The sequence below is a fragment of the Anastrepha obliqua genome, chromosome 5 (assembly GCF_027943255.1).
Source record: "Anastrepha obliqua isolate idAnaObli1 chromosome 5, idAnaObli1_1.0, whole genome shotgun sequence".
Classification (NCBI taxonomy): Eukaryota; Metazoa; Arthropoda; class Insecta; order Diptera; family Tephritidae; genus Anastrepha; species Anastrepha obliqua.
Window position 1 is genome coordinate 112831000 of NC_072896.1, and position 18330 is coordinate 112849329.

General features: G+C 36.6%; 1 protein-coding gene across 1 annotated transcript; it reads left to right on the forward strand.

Annotated features, from left to right (window-relative positions):
- The first annotated feature begins 9116 nt into the window (after positions 1-9116).
- On the forward strand, positions 9117-17799 carry LOC129249011 (UDP-glucosyltransferase 2-like). The gene is made up of 3 exons (XM_054888621.1): positions 9117-9939; positions 10756-10927; positions 17044-17799. Exons 1-3 carry the CDS (start codon positions 9227-9229, stop codon positions 17791-17793), a joined length of 1635 nt encoding a protein of 544 aa, XP_054744596.1. The 5' UTR covers positions 9117-9226; the 3' UTR covers positions 17794-17799.
- The last annotated feature ends 531 nt before the right edge of the window (positions 17800-18330 follow it).

The following is an 18330-nucleotide window of genomic DNA, read 5'->3' on the forward strand; positions in this document are numbered from 1 at the left end:
TTCGATTTTTACAATGCGTGATTTGATTGAGCAGAGAAATGCCATCAAATTTTGTTTGCGGAATGAAATTTCGGCTGCGGAAACGTTTAGCATGTTGCAGAAGGCGTTTGGTGATTCGGCCATGTCGCAGAAAAATGTTTATAAGTGGTACAAAGACTTCAAAGAGGGTCGAGAACGTGTTGATGACTTGGAGCGCTCCGGGCGACCATCGACGTCAACAGATGACCAACACGTCAATAAAATGAAGGAGTTAGTACTCAAAAATCGTCGGTTGACTGTTAAAGCCCTTACTGATATGATCGGAATATCAGAAGGATCTGTGAAAACCATTTTGAAAGACCATTTGGGCCCACGAAAAGTCAAATCTCGTTTGGTACCGAAAACTCTCAATTTCTTGGAAAAAAGTCGTCGCGTTGATGTGTTTGAAACAATGCTTTCAGACTATCAGGACAAGCTCAAATGCATCATTACGGAAGATGAGACTTGGATTTATTCTTACGACCCTGAAATAACCGACCAATCAAGCGAATATCGTGCTAAAGGCGAGGCCAGACCGAAAAGAGCACATCAAAGTCGTTCAAAAATAAAGGTCATTATGACAGTTTTTTCGATTTTCGTGGTGTGGTGCACTATGAATTCCTTCCACCTGGCCAAACTGTTAATAAGGAATATTATTTGAGCGCTATGCGTCGTTTACTTGAAGCAATTCGTCTAAAAAGACCAGAATTATGGGCCAACAACTCTTGGTTTTTGCATCACAATAATGCACCGTCTCACACTGCACTCGTTCTTCGTGACCATTTCGCCAAAAATTCCACGCATATCGTTCCGCAACCACCGTATTCGCCTGATTTGGCTCCGTGTGACTTCTGGCTATTCACAAAACTCAAGAGACCACTCCGGGGAACGCGTTTCGAGTCGATTGAGGAGATAAAAGCTGAATCGAAGAAGGTGCTGATGGCTATACCGGAGATGGACTATTTGGCATGTTTCGGGGATTGGAAAAATCGTAGGCATAAGGGTATTTCATCGAGAGGGGATTATTTTGAAGGGGATGAAATTGATTTACAAGAATAAATAAAAAATTTTCATTTTACAACCAAATTCACCTTACTTTTTGCCCACAGTAGTAAGTATAAAAATTTACTTTACTATCTATTAAATAAGTTTTAATAATTTTGTAGTCATTTATGACACATGAACTTATGTGTGTTACATTTTTGTTGATAATATTAAACAAAAAGTTTTTGTGTTTTAATATTATAACTGCTGTAGGTTATTTGTCATTTCTTTTTGATTGATATTATAGCAAATAAACACAGGCGGGTTCTCTTTCTTTTTTTAATTTCAGGTTTTGGTAGTATGGATTTTGTCAACTTAAGCGTTGTTTTTGGACAACTTTCCATTGTCTGTATGCGGCTCTCTACCATGGGAAGAGAAGGAAAATTGTGCTCTCTTTCATTTTGATTGCTTACTTCTTCTGACATAGTAATATCTGTACCATCTCTGCTTTGATTGACGTTTGCGTATATTTTTAATTGTTCGTTTTCCTCTTTGAGAGAGGCTTTCTCAGAGTTAAGATTCACTATTATGCTTTTTAGTTCAGCGACCTGTGCAACAAAGATTTTTTGTTTTGAATTTCATCATTACCTTCTTCAACATCGTGCCGTTCCTTGGTTTGCCCGTCTCTTTGCTCTTTTCTTCTTTTTATTGTTTGTTTTACATTGTTTTTAGAGCGAGAGTTATCACTAGCATTAGTGTTGTGGATTGTGTTTTGTAAGTTAAGGTCAGCTTGTGGTTCATTTTGCTTTAAATAAGTAATATTTTTACACATTTCTTGTTCTGTATTCTGGACCGAATTGCTTTTATTTATGGGAAAACAATATTCATTTGAATCACTTTCCAATAATCCATACGGATTGTTGCTATTATCTTTATCACTCATAGTGTTTTTGATTGATTTTTTTGTTTTAGTCAGTAAGGTTTTTATTTTATTTATTTATTTTCTTCACTTAAGTACACGCCGCGTCTCGTCAAGTTGCGCGCTTCCTCATGAATACTCACAAATGGAAGTAACTCCTGAACGAACCCTTGGAATTAGTGCACGAATTGCTAATTTCCTTTTTTTGTTTTTAAATTCAATTTCAATTTTTATATATTTTCTCACATAACTTGTTTATAAAACTTCTGCCGAAATAAATAACACTAACAGTTTCTAACAATTCAGTTCACTTTTATTTTAACGAAATCATATTCACATATTCTAAGCATAAATTTAAACGCAAGCTAAATCCAAGCAGCCGTTTTTTAGTTTTCTAATTAGCGCCGTAGCCGAATGGGTTGGTGCGTGACTACCATTCGCAATTTACAGAGAGCACGTCGGTTCGAATCTCGGCGAAATACCAAAATTAACATATTGCTAATAGCGGTCGCCCCTCGGCAGGCAACATCAAGACACACACTACAAATAGGAGGAGGAGCTCGGCCAAACACCCAAAAAGGGTGTACGCGCCAATTATATAAAGGGTGTTTTTTTAGAGGTTAGGTTTTCAAGATGAAATAAAACGTATATAATTTAATGTTATGGCCAAGAATTTAGCTTTATTATAAAGATAAGGGTTTGCCATTATGTTTTAAAAATGATTTCGGGCAAGTGGCCGCCGCGGCTGGCTCGAATAAATTCCAGCCGAGAGGCCCAATTTTCGACCACTTTTTGCAGCAATTGGGGCCGTATGTCAGCAATAACGCGCCGAATATTCTCTTCCAAGACGTCAATCGTCTCGGGCTTATCTGCGTAGACAAGCGACTTCACATAGCCCCACAAGAATAGTTCAGCGGTGTTATATCGCACGATCTTGGAGGCCACGCCACAGGTCCACGGCGCGAGATAATGCGCTCACCAAAAGTTTCCTTCAATAAATCGATTGTTGCGTTGGCTGTATGGCATGTAGCGCCGTCTTGTTGGAACCAAAGGTCGTCCACATCAACATCGTCCAATTCAGGCACGAAAAAGTCATTAATCATGGCTCTATAGCGCTCTCCATTGACTGTAACATTATGGCCGGCTTCATTTTTAAAGAAATATGGACCAATGATTTCCTCTGCCCATAGAGCACACCAAACAGTGACTTTTTGAGGATGTAACGGCGTCTCAGCAATGGCTTGTGGATTATGTTCACTCCAAATGCGACAATTTTGCTTATTGACATACCCATTCAACCAAAAGTGAGCTTCATCGCTGAACAAAATTTTCTTCGATGCGTCGCGCGAACCGAACCATTATTTTCGTAATAAATTTGCACGATTTGCAAACGTTGTTCAGGTGTAAGTCTATTCATTATGAAATGGCAAACCAAACTGAGCATAAATCAAGTGACAGGTGTCAAAAAGACCATCTACGAAAAAAGTAGTGCCAACTTGAAAACCTAACCTTTAAAAAAAACACCCTTTATATATATATATAAAATTTGTATGTATGTATGCAATACATTTCCATATGGATGTAATAAAAATATTCACATGATTAATTGGAGCTCATTTAAAATATGTAAATATTTCAAGCTTACATTTGTTTTTGCAACAAAGTTAATTGTTCAGCTTCGCCGTTCACTTCGCCCTCATAGCTATGAATTAAAACATATTCGCCATTGCTGGGATGCTGGTACGATAGTTTGACCGCAGAATCATTGGTAAATGAATAAGCGCTTGCTTTTGTTATGTCGTTCATTGTGGTCGGTATAGACGCGTTCGGTACTCTACTTATCGCTTGATTTTACACGTGGGAGCGTATTTTCCCTACAGCGTTTGTTATTGCTTCTGCACTTCTGGCGTCAATTTTTTGCTGATACACGGCACATCACATGGCCGCAACAGATGCTTTCCATTTCAATTCAACCGGGCTATTCGGGACATGTTCTTCGATTTCGATGTAACTCAACTTTTGCAAAATAAAAAATTGTCAACTACTTTTTTGCTATTGTTTGTACATGAAGTCGCTTATGCAAATAATGACGATCATTTTGAACCCAGAATCTTTAAAATCTGTTCATTTTTGACTAAGTTATGAGCAATTAAAAAAAAAAATTCTTATAAAATGTGGTTAAATTTAAAGGGCCGGTATTGATTTTGAATAAAATACAAGTTTTTTAAGAAATTATTGTAATTTCTCTTTATTATGATAATATTGGTATGGCCCAATTACGTATGGAACAAAATGTCGGCCAAATAGCCGCCGCAGCCTCGGCGGCACACCTACATCCGATGGTCCAAATTTTCGATGACGCTGAGGCATAATTGAGGTTCTATGCCGTTAATGTGCCGAATTGTGTCATTCTTTAGCTCTTGAATTGTTGCTGGCTTATCGACGTACACCTTTTCTTTCAAATAACCCCAAAGAAAGAAGTCCAACGGTGTCGTTGACGTTTAGGTGTGATTCACAGTTAACATCGGCCCTTGCAACATATTTAAGTTACATCGAAATCGAAGAACATGCCCCGAATAGACCGGTTGAATTGAAATGGAAAGCATCAACAGCCTTTTCGTTTTTAATCCTTAATGCCACATACATACATATATACACGTAAATATTTACATTTGAAAGCTAAAATTGCTACCCTTATCATCATTATCCATTTCAAAAACCAATCCTCCTACGATGTCTTCTGGTTTAAAATGTTCCATATAAATTCTCCATGTTTTTGTTTTTAAGATAGCAGATCGCCAAGAAAATTGCAACCACTTTTTTGCGTTCGTTCTTAACTTTTGGAAAGAGAAAAAAACTAATATAATATTAGAAGTTTTATAGCGGCGATCATTTACACAATTCCACACAGCGCACTTCATTTCAATTTTATTATTTATTTATAGCGATTTTCACTCACATAAATGCGTAAATTCAACGTAGAGCAAATTGGCTCGCTCCCAAATATTGGCACACTCACACCGTGTGACAAAAAAACGCAAATGCAAATAACAATTCAAGGGAGCGTGTCATTATTCTGTATTACAAAATTCTGGGTGACAAAATTCTGTAAATTGCAAAAAAATTCTGCTTTTTAAAATTCAGCTTTTTTAAAATTCTGCTTTTTAAAATTCTGCTTTCCAAAATTCTGCGTTTTCAAAATTCTGCATGTTTAATGCGAAAAATTCTGCTTTATTCAAGTTTTGTGATTTTCGTCATACAAGAAGTAACAAAATAAACATTTATTCCATAAATATACATATGTATATGTTTAAGCGATAACAATATTTTAGTTTAGCCAATTACAATATTTTTTGGAATTCTTTTTACATATGTAGTGTGACTTAATTAATTTCTTTTCTTAATAATTCTTCGCAGCTGTTCGTTTTTTTAGAAGAATTCTACGCAAAAATACTGTGGATTGCGTAGCCGGAGTTGGACTGATGAGGGTTATTTTTTTGAAGCGCGGCCGAAGGCCCCCCACGCGAAAGGAAATTCTACGCAAAAATACTGTGGATTCTATCGAAACTGAAGAAAAAATTATTATTATTATTATTTTTTATTTAATATCTCGAATAATAATAAAAAATAATAATGATAATAAATTAAATAAGTATATTACATTACCTCTTTAACATTGTTAACATTATATTTTAATACAGAATTTTGCAATACAGAATTTTGAAAGCAGAATTTTAGAAAGCAGAATTTTAAAAAAGCAGAATTTAAAAAAAGCAGAATTTTGTTTTTAGAATTTTGTAAATACAGAATTTCGACACCAACCCCAATTCAATATTCAATACAAATTATAAGGAGCTCGGAAAATCGGAATTTATCACATTTTGACGGGACACTGAAATATCGCAGGTTTTAACATTATTTTGGTTATTTCAAATTGGTACCTGATTAGTATTTTATTGAGTATCCATTATTTTTTAAAACTGCTTCGCACGCGCGAGTTAAACTTTCCCTTAACTTTTGGCATCTGATCTGCAATTTTTTCTTTTGAAATCCAATTTTCAACACTTTCGCTGTATGCTTGGCTTCCAAGAAAATTGCTTCTGAACTTTCAAGTAATACCCACCGTACTTTACGTTCTTTGTTGTGTACCGGGGAATGAACTCTTGGTTTTTCATGATGAACAAAATCTTATTAGTTTCTATCTACATATCTATAGTATCTATCTAGTTTCGTCCGCAAAAAGTATTTTTCCCAGAATCTTATGTCAAACAAACATGCCTGACAAACGTGCCTTGATATTTTTTTTCGACAGTAGCAGATTTTTCTGCTTACAAACAATAACGATTTTAAAGAAACCCATTATATTTGCAATTCCAACAATTAAACATTTACCAAAAAATTAGCTTGAAAAATTACCTATGAATATCAGTTAAACTTCTAAGAAATAACCATTATAAGTGCGCTATTTTTCTATCCATAGCTGCAAGAGGGTGGTTTGAAAAGTCTGTACAAAAATAAAAACCACTTAATTGTTTGGGGTAAACTTTTTTAATTTTTCGACATAGTCTCCTTTTAGGCTTATATATCATACTTGGTCCAACGCTATCTTATTTTGATCCTTTTATTTCGATCGCTTCCGAATAATGGGATTTGTCTAAGTATGAGAAATAGCCATTCGTTTCTGCAATCACCTCCGCGTTTGAATAAAATCTTTTTCTCTCCAACTATTTCTTCACAATGGGGAACAAATAGTAGTCCGGGGGATCCTACGGAACCAAGTCTGGAGGAAGAATAGGGGGGGATATGAATCGAGTTGGAATTCTATTTCCATTAAATTTGCGATCACAACTGCTGAGACGTGAGCCGATGCGTTGTCGTGATAATTAGAAAAGAAATCTCGAGAAACTCGAGTTCCTCGATTGAAACGAGTACCAAACACAAATAAATATACTGATTTGACTGAAACCTTGTAAGAGATTCTACTCAAACATAAACGCACCCTAATACTTCTGGTCCAGGCAGTATGCAAGTTAAGCAGTATGTACTTGTAAAGGGTGATCAAGTTAGAGGTATCAGATTTTAAATTGAAATAAAACAATGAAAATTCAAATTGATTGGGCAATATTTATTATTTTTGTGTAGAAGCAATCATGGCATTTACTTTTGAAGATACTCGTAATCCCTTTCAAATATCGCCCGCAACTGCGCCGTAATTCAGTCATCCATAAACACCAATTTTGAATCACTCACTGGAGGACTTCGGTCAGTATCTCGTGAATAACTTTTGTAATGTACAAAGGTGTGATATCACACGATCTTGGGGGTCAATCCACTACTCCGAGAGGAGAGAATAATTGCTCACCGAAACGACAATGCACTAAATCCATTGTTTCACAGGCTGTATGGCAAAGGCTTGTTGGAACCAAATATTGTGCAGATCAAGGACTTCAATTTCCGACATCAAAACGTCGTTTATCATTGCGCGATAGCGTTCGCCATTTACTATTACATTGGCGCCATTGTAATGGATGTTCTTAAATGGCTGCTCTTCAGCCTAAATATGGCAATTTCGCTTATTAACATAGCCATTAAGCCAAAAATGGGCCGCATTGCTCATCATCATAAGTTGGCCTGAGCGCGCGATAAACACTTTTCACAGAGCGTCGATTTTCGTAACGCAATTTTACGATTTGTAAACGTTGTTGAGGCGTAAGTAACCCTTTCCATGATGAAATGTCAATGAATACTGAAACAACGTATGTATTTAGTTTATTAGTAGTCACACGTGATCTGTCAAAGGAACCCTATTGGAAAAAGTACCTCCAATCTGATCACCCTTTATATACGTTGTCACGCGCAAAATCATTTATATTACTTTTATTTAATTTCTTTGTTAATAAATAAATGTAAAATATGTAAAGTCAAACCAGACTGTATGTCAGCAAAAATTAAACAAAGTATGCCGGATTCATTTAGCAATAAGTTCAAAGGGTTCAATAAATTACATTAGAAGCTTTATCTGCTACATAAGCAGTTAAAGTAAGTTTAATTATAAGTAAAATAAATTGTAAAGTTCAGTTCTATTTTGATAATAATGAAAGGAAGAGTTAAGCTTAGAGCTTATTTTTTTTAATATAAATAAAATTAAAATAATAATTTATTAACTTACACATATGTACATATCACCGCCTAGATTGAAAAGGATCATTTTTTATTTATATTTCCACTATTGGTTTAAACTGTTTTAAAAAATGTATTCATAAATATAATTTCTATTTCTTTTTCTAAATACAAATAAAAATATAACTCCCAAATTGATCATAATCTCCTCCCTTCGCTACAAATGGTTTGTTACTCGTATCATCACTGTTTGCTATCAAAATATAAGCGTTTACTCTCTGCGCTCTCTCAACATTTTGAAAAAGCAGAATTTTTTGTTGGTAAGTTTAGTTTTATAAATGAAAATAAAACTCACAAATTTATCAGAATCTCCTCCCTTCGATACAAATGGTTTGTTACTCGTATCATCACTGTTTGCTATCAAAATATAAGCGTTTACTCTCTGCGCTTTCTCAACATTTTGGAAAAGCAGAATTTTTTGTTGGTAAGTTTAGTTTTATAAATGAAAATAAAACTCACAAATTCATCATAATCTCCTCCCTTCAATACAAATGGTTTGTTACTCGTATCATCACTGTTCACTGTGTTGTTCTCGGGCAAGAGTCTTGGTCTCAGTTGGCATACGCACAGGTAAACGAAAATAAATCACCAAATTTTACTCGATATTGCTATCAAAATATAAGCGTTTACTCTCTGCGCTCTCTCAACATTTTGAAAAAGCAGAATTTTTTGTTGGTAAGTTTAGTTTTATAAATGAAAATAAAACTCACAAATTTATCATAATCTCCTCCCTTCAATACAAATGGTTTGTTACTCGTATCATCACTGTTCACTGTGTTGTTCTCGCGCAAGAGTCTTGGTCTCAGTTGGCATACGCACAGGTAAACGAAAATAAATCACCAAATTTTACTCGATATTGTGAGACTGCAAAGCAGTTTATTATTATATTTTATTTACATACATACATACAGATATTCTCGAACTTGATTGATAAGTTAAGTTTATATCTGTATCCATACATACATAGCATGAACTTAGTACACTACTTATACTTATCCGAATACATGGCACCAACAAAATATCTTATCTTCAAGGCCACTTAAGTTTTATGCTTATTTATGCTTAGCTTAAAACACTGGCTGGTCATCGTGACTATTTCAGTTTGTTTTGTAGAATCAACGGAAGATGAAGTATTATTGTTATACGATGGGTGATCGTTCGAAATTGATCGTTGTCGCGTTAATGGCTTTAATTGCCATTACGACGAGTGTGCAACCAGTGCAAAGTGCAAATATATTGGGTGTTTTCCTCAGTCCCAGCCCCTCTCACATAATTGTGCACATGTCAATTATGAAGACATTGGCGGAGCAAGGCCACAATGTGACAGTTGTTTCCGGAGAAAAGCTAAAAGTAACTCATGAGAATATACACAATATAATTATTGAACCATCAGAGGAGCATAAACGCGAATTGGAACAGGAATTATCCGCTATGGGTGGGAAAAAACAAAATGATTTTGAACTGATGCTGAAATTTGTAACGGGCAATCATGTTATGACCAAAATACAATATGATGCACTCAGAAATGAACGTTTCCAGTCGATCTATGAATCCAAATTTGATTTGGTCATATTGGGTTACTTTGTTAACAGCTTTCAATTTATCGTACCGGCAAAACTGAATTGTCCGGTGATAATCAGTTGGACGGGTCCACCGATGGAGACGGTTAATCGGTTCGTGGGCGTGCCGCCCGAAATAACTTACGTACCGTCTACATTTACGCCATACAAAAATGGCGAATCGTTGAGCTTTGGCTTCCGTATGCTTAATGCGTTCATGAGCTATACACTACATTTATTTGACGCGATCATGGACAACAGCTTTCATTCATATTATAAGTACGACAAATACGGGGTGTCCCATTAAGATCGACTTGTTTGCAATTTGAAAGAGAGAACTATAATGTTTTTAATGCAGCAAAATGGTTATATTTGGTGCGCAATAGGCACATAATAATTTTTGTTTCTTTTTTTTCTATTGCACTCTTAAATATTTTTTATGACCTACCAAAGTCATTTCACATTCGACATTTTTATCATGACGAAGTTCATGGACGAACAGCGTTTGGAAATACAAAGCCGGTGGTTGCATTTTCAAGTCGGTCCAAATAATCGATCCACCAAACAGGCTGTGCGAGCTATAGTGGACGACTGAATGCTCAAATCATGGTGAAAAGATTTTTAATAAATAATCTGCTCAAATGTGTCAGTGCGCCAAAGCCAAGGTTAAATTACAGAACTGTGGTATTTTCTGAATAAGCCAAATCAGTGGATTTTACGCCGTTCATAGGAAATGAGAATTGGCAACAAAGTGAATTTCACGTACAAATCTTTCGAGCACAACCTTACAAGATCAATGTCGCCTTTCAGCTCAATACTCGTTCTTCATTTATTGGCGTGCTATTCTCCTTCCATAAAACAAACTCACACAGAAATCGACGGCGTCAAAGCGCTTAATTGCGGCCATATCGACGCGACGCGCATTAACGACATTTTCGAATTTTACAATTTCTCTGCAAGTCTGGATGACTAAACCTCAAAGTTCACACAAGGCGCGGTCTTAATGGGATGCACTTTCCATTTATACCTACATAATATTATATGTATGCATGCATGTATTTATGTATTTACATTTCAACTTTCATCAAAATATAGGACATTGGCTGAGGGTGATCCGACAATCCGTTCATATTCACAGATGTTGGCAAATGTTTCGCTTGTATTTTGCAACAGTCATTTTAGTGAAGGACCTATACGGCCATTGGTACCAGGATTGGTAGAGATCGGTGGCATACAAATCAAGGAGAAGCCCGATCCTTTGCCAAAGGTAAGACATTTCACTTTCAATTCTTTATTCATTACCGATTTCTTTATTTTCTACACATGTTTTGATATGGCCACTTGCAATGTGTGCGCTGTATTTGTTTCAGTTGTATTGAGTGATTTTTAGATAGTTCGCCTATTTGCAATCAATCAGTCAATCGAATAGGAGTCTCTAATATTTTTATAAAACAATTGTCAAATTGCGAAAAAGTCTAACGGGATGGGGTACGAAAGATCGATCGATAATCTTCGTCACCGTTGGCTCAAATGCCAATGACGAGAGTCGTAGCAAGGCAAGTTAGATTAGATTAGGTTTAGATGGTTATACGAAAAAGTGTGCACAAAAACTAGTCCATCCCCTTACAACCGGTTTGGATAATAGAGAATAAGTATACTGAAGGTTGAAAGAAAATGAAACAAATTTGTGCAACTGCACAAGAACCTGATAACCTCCTCAGATAAATACTCAAGAGAGTTGGCATCATAGTCTCTCAAAAGTAGAGTAGCTAAGGAGATAATTACTATAAATAATTCGACCTCATCTCCCTACAAATAGCTATCATGAAATGAATTTAAATTTTGTCTGCCCGCATCGACCACAGACTCACGGCAGTGATAACTGGCTTCTGACCCATAGGAGAGCAGACAGCCTTTATGGGTATAAATAAATAAATAATTGGCGCGTACACCCTTTTTGGGTGTTTCCTCCTTTTATTTGTGGTGTACGTCTTGATGTTGTTCCACAAATGGAGGGACCCACAGTTTTCAGACGACTCTTAACGACAAATAGTTTTCTGAGGAGCTTTTTCATGGCTGAAATACACTCACAGGTTTGCCATTGCCTGCCGAGGGGCGAGCGCTATCAGAAAAATATTTTTCTTAACTTTGGTGTTTCACCGAGATTAGAACCTACGTTCTCTCTGCGAATTCCGAATGATAGTCACGCACTAACCCATTCGCCTACGGCGGCCGCCGACGACTAGTTGGTAACAATACCTGTTGTTGTAATGTTTTTATTATTAATTTATAGGATAGAATAGGACGATGATAGGAAAAGTAGCAATTGAAAGGGAGTGTTTCGAGTGTAAAGTGTCTTGAAAAAGTCAAATCGATGATGGTGCCTCTTAGTGTTGTTGACTTATTAACGTCGGATGCACAATCGAAATTGAACATATCTTTCATGAATTTGATAAATGTTTCGTAATTTTTCACGTTTGTGTAAATGTAACTTGATCAATTCCTTTCCGATTCCCTTTACCTCCTTTTCTATATCCATACAAAATATCTATCAAACAAATAAAATTAAGATTAAAATTTCCTTTTAAAAAATGCAACCATTCCATCAGTATTTTTTATGACGTTGTCACGTTAAACTATCGTCAGTAAATCGGCTTTGAAGACAACCTCTTTTTTTTCTTGTGAATAACTAGTAGAGATTTGGAAACCATATCCATATAAAAGGTCTTTTAAATTATATCTTACTTCTTCCTTTAAGGGGTTATATGCAGTTAGAAGACCGAAAGAAAGCGAATTTTCCAGAAGTCTTTCTTTTAAATTTATTGATTTAAAAATTTGTATTTTAAGACTTAGTATTAGTAAAAATATTTATTTGGAAAGGAGATACCGCTGATCTCCGGGAGCTCCTCTCAAAAAAGATGTTTTGGGGTGACCACTATATCTCTGATCTGGATCCTCTTAAATTAAAAACCAAACAGATAATGTTAAATCTAGTAATTAATCGAAGGAATAAGCAAAATAAATTTTTTTGGCAAAATGGCGGTTTCTCAGAAAAAATCGATTTTTGACCAAAATTTCGGCCTTAAATTGTTTATAAAAAAATATTTATCGGTGAGAAAAAATTTGCGATTAATTACTCAAAGATATATTTAAGAAGCTAGCTCGTTTTAAAATTTGAGACTAATCGGTTTAGCCGTTTTCGAGTAACGTTGGTCATCGACTTTGAAAACACCATTTTGAGAAAAACGCGTTTAAAGTTTGAAATGAACTTTACATAGGATACAATTTTTTTGTTTAACTTACATGGAGTTGTCTATTTCAGGACCCTATAATACACCCTCCGCCACTTCGGCAGCTTCTAATAACTCGAGCAGATGTGGTCTGTCTTCTTCCTTCAAAGACAAACATTATTACATCTCTATTTTGTATTTAAATATCTAATTTTATGCTTGACATATTCGACCGCCGTGGCCGAATGGGTTGGTGCATGACTACCATTCGGAATTCACAGAGAGAACGTAGGTTCGAATCTCGGCGAAACACCAAAATTAAGAAGAACATTTTTCTGATAGCGGTCGCCCTTCGGCAGGCAATGGCAAACGTGCGAGTGTATTTCGGCCATGAAAAAGCTCCTCATAAAAAGATATCTGCCATTCGGAGTCGACTTTAAACTGTGGGTCCCTCCCTTTGTGGAACAACATCAAGACGCACGCCACAAATAGGAGGAAGAGCTCGGCCAAACACCCAAAAACGGTGTACGCGCAAATTATATACATATACTAGCGAAAACCCGCCCGTTCCGCTGGTCGTCTTTAAAAAAATCTAGATTAATTAATTAAATTAAGCGGAAAAATGCTGTGTGTTTTTTATAAAAATTCTCTCGCATGAATAGTAATGAAAGAAGTTTTGAATAGTAGTAGCAATTAAAAAACGTTTGATGTGATTTACTTTATTACTTTTTTTATTGTAATGCTCTTTGGTATACAATATTCTTCGTATTCGTGGGTATTCTAAATCAATATCACAAATTGATAAAGTTTGGCCTTGTGGCTTATTAATAGTAGGTAATCGCGAATGCAAGGCGAACAGGAAATTGAAGACGTTTGAATTCAAACTGCATATCCGATGGTATTATTGGTATTCGCGGTATTAAAACGTCTTCACCAGAGTATTTTCCATTCAAAATTGTTGCTTCAATGACGTTATTCATCAATCTCTTAACTGTTAATCGAGTGCCATTACATAGTCGTGGTTGATTTATGTTTCTCAACATAATAATCGGTGCTCCTATTTTCAAGTTTAGCATGTGTGGCGGTAATCCAGGTAAATCAAAGGAATTCAAAAATTCAGTGGGATAATTTGCAATATCATCTTGATTTGTAACAGTGTCAACGGATCGATTTGTTTGTTCTGGACTTGGTATGTTGGCCAAAATAGCCGCATTCATTTCATTCACATCTTTATTTTTGCCAGCCATGATGGCTCGTTCACTAAGCCAATCATGATTTTTGTAATTTTGAGGCAAATTTGGGAAAATAATTTGAATTAACTGTTCTTTCGTTTGACTTATTTGACAAAAGTTTGGTTGTAAAGTTATTAAGCCAGTTAAATTATCGACAGGAACTTTGCCATTTCCAATATCCAATAATTGCTGTGAAAATTCAGCAGCTGATGGATCATTTTGCATTAGAACACGTACATTTGTAGTTAGTTTGAGTGTTTGAACATGTCTCCACAAATATGATGATTTCAAACATGCGCCAATTCATCTGCTACAGTTGCTCGAGGAATAACAGGCAGTGTTTGTCTAAAATCACCTGCCAGCAGCACTAAGGCACGACCAAACATTTCATTTTTACTACGTAAATCTCGTAATGTCCTATCAAGCGCTTCTAGTGACTTTTTATGTGCCATCGTGCACTCATCCCATACAATTACGTGTGCGAAAAAGCGGAGAAGGAGAAGAGAACTGTTCTATTCCCCCCCGCTTTAACCCAGCTATGTGTTCAGGTGCAAATGACTTTTTTGCGTGAAGTCTGATATAAAATAAGTTCTATTTACTCTTCTTAAATTTATATAAACTTTTCCAGGCGAAGTAAAAAAACTGACATATATTTGCTTCAACCGTATATTTGTGAGTACACAGGTAATACGTAAATATATGAATGATATAGGTAATATCTCATATTAGCATAACCTTTCTGCAAAAAATTAAGGAAACGATCACCAATCACGCCGCCAATGATACAATGAATTTTTCACTATAACTGACTTCAGATTAACGTTTATATAATAAGCGGATATGTAACATTTTAAAATTTGTTTACAATTTTCTTTTTAATTGTTAATAATAAGTGGTCTTCCTGTTCCTCTTCCTGTAGCTATTCCTTTTCCTCTTCCATCTCCAGCTCCATCTCCTTTCTTTATCCCGGAAACGGGCAGTAAAAATTACTTCACTTAAAAGCTTTCATCAACAGCTTCCATCTGATACCCATATTGTACAAACACATCCAAGGGTACCTTGGTCCACCTTTTCGGCTATATTTCGAGACCCTGGTAACTCAGAGATCTAAAAAATACTCTGTATTAAAGCACTCATCAGTAGCTTTGATTTGATACCCACAATGTAAAGACACATCCTAGGGTTACCCGGGTCCTCGTTTTGGCCTTCGGCAGCGCCACCTGGTGTTGAGTGGAATCAATAAACATATTATACTAACCTTCACCGTGGAAAAATATATATATATACCAAATTTCATAATAATCGGTCCAGACACACACGACCAAAATGTATTCAATTCTAATGAATGCTATGTGCGGTACAAAAAATACGTGCGGCAAATAGCAAAAACACACTCACTTAACTGGCGCACTGCACACACACGCGTTATCGGATTTCAACCAAACTTCACAGAAACCTTTGCCAAAACAACACCAACAATGTGTGAAACTTTCATTGTTTTCCTTACACGCGTTGCTGAGATTACCGGGGACAAATGCACACTTTTTTTCGGCTTAATTTTTATATATAGGTTGGCCAAAAAGTCTTGCGGTATTTCCGCAAGCTTGTCTTTGCAAGCGCGTAATTCTAGTTGTATTCGTCGCATCGGTTCACGCTAGAGCTTTTTGGAAGGCTCTTTTCACGTGCTAACACGTGTTTGATTAATTGTTGTTTGCTTTTAATCGTTCGTGAATTATAGCGTCGCAAACATGGAACAAAATAAAGAGAAAATACGGCATATTTTACAGTACTACTACGATAAAGGCAAAAATGCATCTCATGCTGCCAATAAAATTTGTGCAGTTTATGGACCCGATACAGTTTCCATTTCCAGCGCACAACGATGGTTTCAACGTTTTCGTTCTGGTGCAGAGGTGATCGAAGATGCGCCACGGTCCGGAAGGCCTGTCGTCAAAAATTGCGATAAAATCGCTGAATTGATCGAAAGAGACCGTCATAGTAGCAGCCGTAGCATCGGCCAAGAGCTGGGCATGAGTCATCAAATCGTTATAAACCATTTGAAGAAGCTTGGATTCAAAAAGAAGCTCGATGTATGGGTGCCACACGACTTGACGCAAAAAAAACATTTTTGCCCGTATGGATGCATGCAAATCGCTTCTGAATCGCAACCAAATCGACCCGTTTTTGAAGCGGATGGTGACTGGCGATGAAAAGTGGGTCACTTACGACAACGTGAAGCGCAAACGGTCGTGGTCGAAAAGCGGTGAAGCTGCCCAGACGGTGGCCAAGCCTGGATTGACGGCCAGGAAGGTTCTTCTGTGTGTTTGATGCGATTGGCAGGGAATCATCCACTATGAGCTGCTCCCCTATGGCCAAACGCTCAATTCGGACCTGTACTGCCAACAACTGGTCCGCTTGAATGCAGCTCTCATGCAGAAGAGGCCATCTTTGATCAACAGATGCCGAATTGTCTTCCATCAGGACAACGCCAGGCCACACACATCTTTGGTGACGCGCCAGAAGCTCCGGGAGCTCGGATGGGAGGTTCTTTTGCATCCACCGCATAGTCCGGATCTCGCACCAAGTGATTACCACCTATTTCTGTCCATGGCGAACGAGCTTGGTAGTCAGAAGTTGTCCACAAGAGAGTCCTGTGAAAATTGGCTCTCCAAGTTTTTTGACAATAGGGAAGCGAGCTTCTATAAGAGGGGCATTATGAAGTTGGCATCTCGTTGGGAACTCGTCATCGAACAAAACGGCGCATATTTGACTTAAATCGCATTATTATAACCAATTTTATGAACAATTGAAAATTCAATAAAAATACCGCAAGACTTATATACATATATATTTATATATGCTTAACACTTATACTACATATTAATACAAATTTCTGCTTTCCATCCGCAATTATTTTCCAGGAACTTGAGAAGGTTTTGAACGCCTCCAACAAGAATGGCGCCATACTCTTCAGCTTGGGTTCGAATATGAAAGGTTCCAACATAAAACCAGCCACGATTCAGATACTTTTCAAAGTACTCTCCTCACTTGAACAAAATGTGATTTGGAAATGGGAAGATTTGGCAAACACCCCAGGTAATGCCTCGAATATATTCTATCAAAAATGGTTGCCACAAGACGACATACTCGCCCATCCCAATCTCAAATTATTCATCACGCACGCCGGTAAGGGCGGGATGGTGGAGGCCACTTACCATGGTGTACCAATGGTTGCCATGCCAATATTTGCTGACCAACCCCTAAATGCGGCCAAAATAGTCTCTTCCGGTTATGGAACACAGGTGGATATTTTGAATTTGAAAGAAGATGATTTTAGGGCTACCATCTTGGAGGTGCTGAACAATCCAGTGTATCGGAATAATGTACGAAAATTTGCGAAACTTTACCCCGATCGCCCGTTGAGTGCTCGAGAGAGCGTTGTTTACTGGGTGGAGTACGTGCTGCGTCATCATGGTGCTGCTCACATGCAAAGTCCACTGGTGCGCATGAATTTTATACAATCCAGTGGTTTGGATGTCTTTTTTGCTTATTTTGCGATATTATATGCGCTTTGGCGATTGGCGAAGTTGGCGCTTGCGAATTTATGTAAATCAATTCGCAAAGTGAGGGGAAGTTTTAAGTCAAAGCGGGAAAAATTGAAAAAGCAATAATTTAACCAAGGCTGTGCCTTGGAGTGAGTGAAAAAGAATTATTGTTGTTGAACTATATTCCGAATAATATTCAACGTTTTTCAGGTTTTTTTGAATTTTTATATATGTACATTAAATATGTTTTCAGTTATAAAGCATATAGAAATGTTGTAATACACATTTTTTGTCTCATTTCTAGTTAACCATTAAAAAATGTTTATATATTAGAAAACAAATGTATTTAATTAATTTAATAAAATTTTAAAACAATCGCTAGCTTCTCAAGCTTTTATGCACCTTATTGGTCTTTTATCTTATTTTTTAAGTTTTGACATTCAAAATACCAAATTACAAAAACAAAATATATTTAAACGTTGATGTTGGTCTAGTATAGATTCGCCTTGAAACATTCGGTACGTTCGCGTTTTGTCTGTAATTTGTTGACAAAAGTTGAAAGTTAAAATTGCAAGGATGGAAAATTACAAGGTTTACTATTTAGCTATGGAGAAAAAGAAATTTGTGAGAGGAACTTTGGCTGCCACGTCACTTGGGGATTCG

Coding starts and splice junctions, on each gene's coding strand:
- LOC129249011 (XM_054888621.1), top strand. CDS start 9,227: ATGAAGTATTATTGTTATACGATGGGTGATCGTTCGAAATTGATCGTT. Junction 9,940..10,755: donor AGCTTTCATTCATATTATAA/GTACGACAAATA, acceptor ATCAAAATATAG/GACATTGGCTGAGGGTGATC. Junction 10,928..17,043: donor AGCCCGATCCTTTGCCAAAG/GTAAGACATTTC, acceptor ATTATTTTCCAG/GAACTTGAGAAGGTTTTGAA.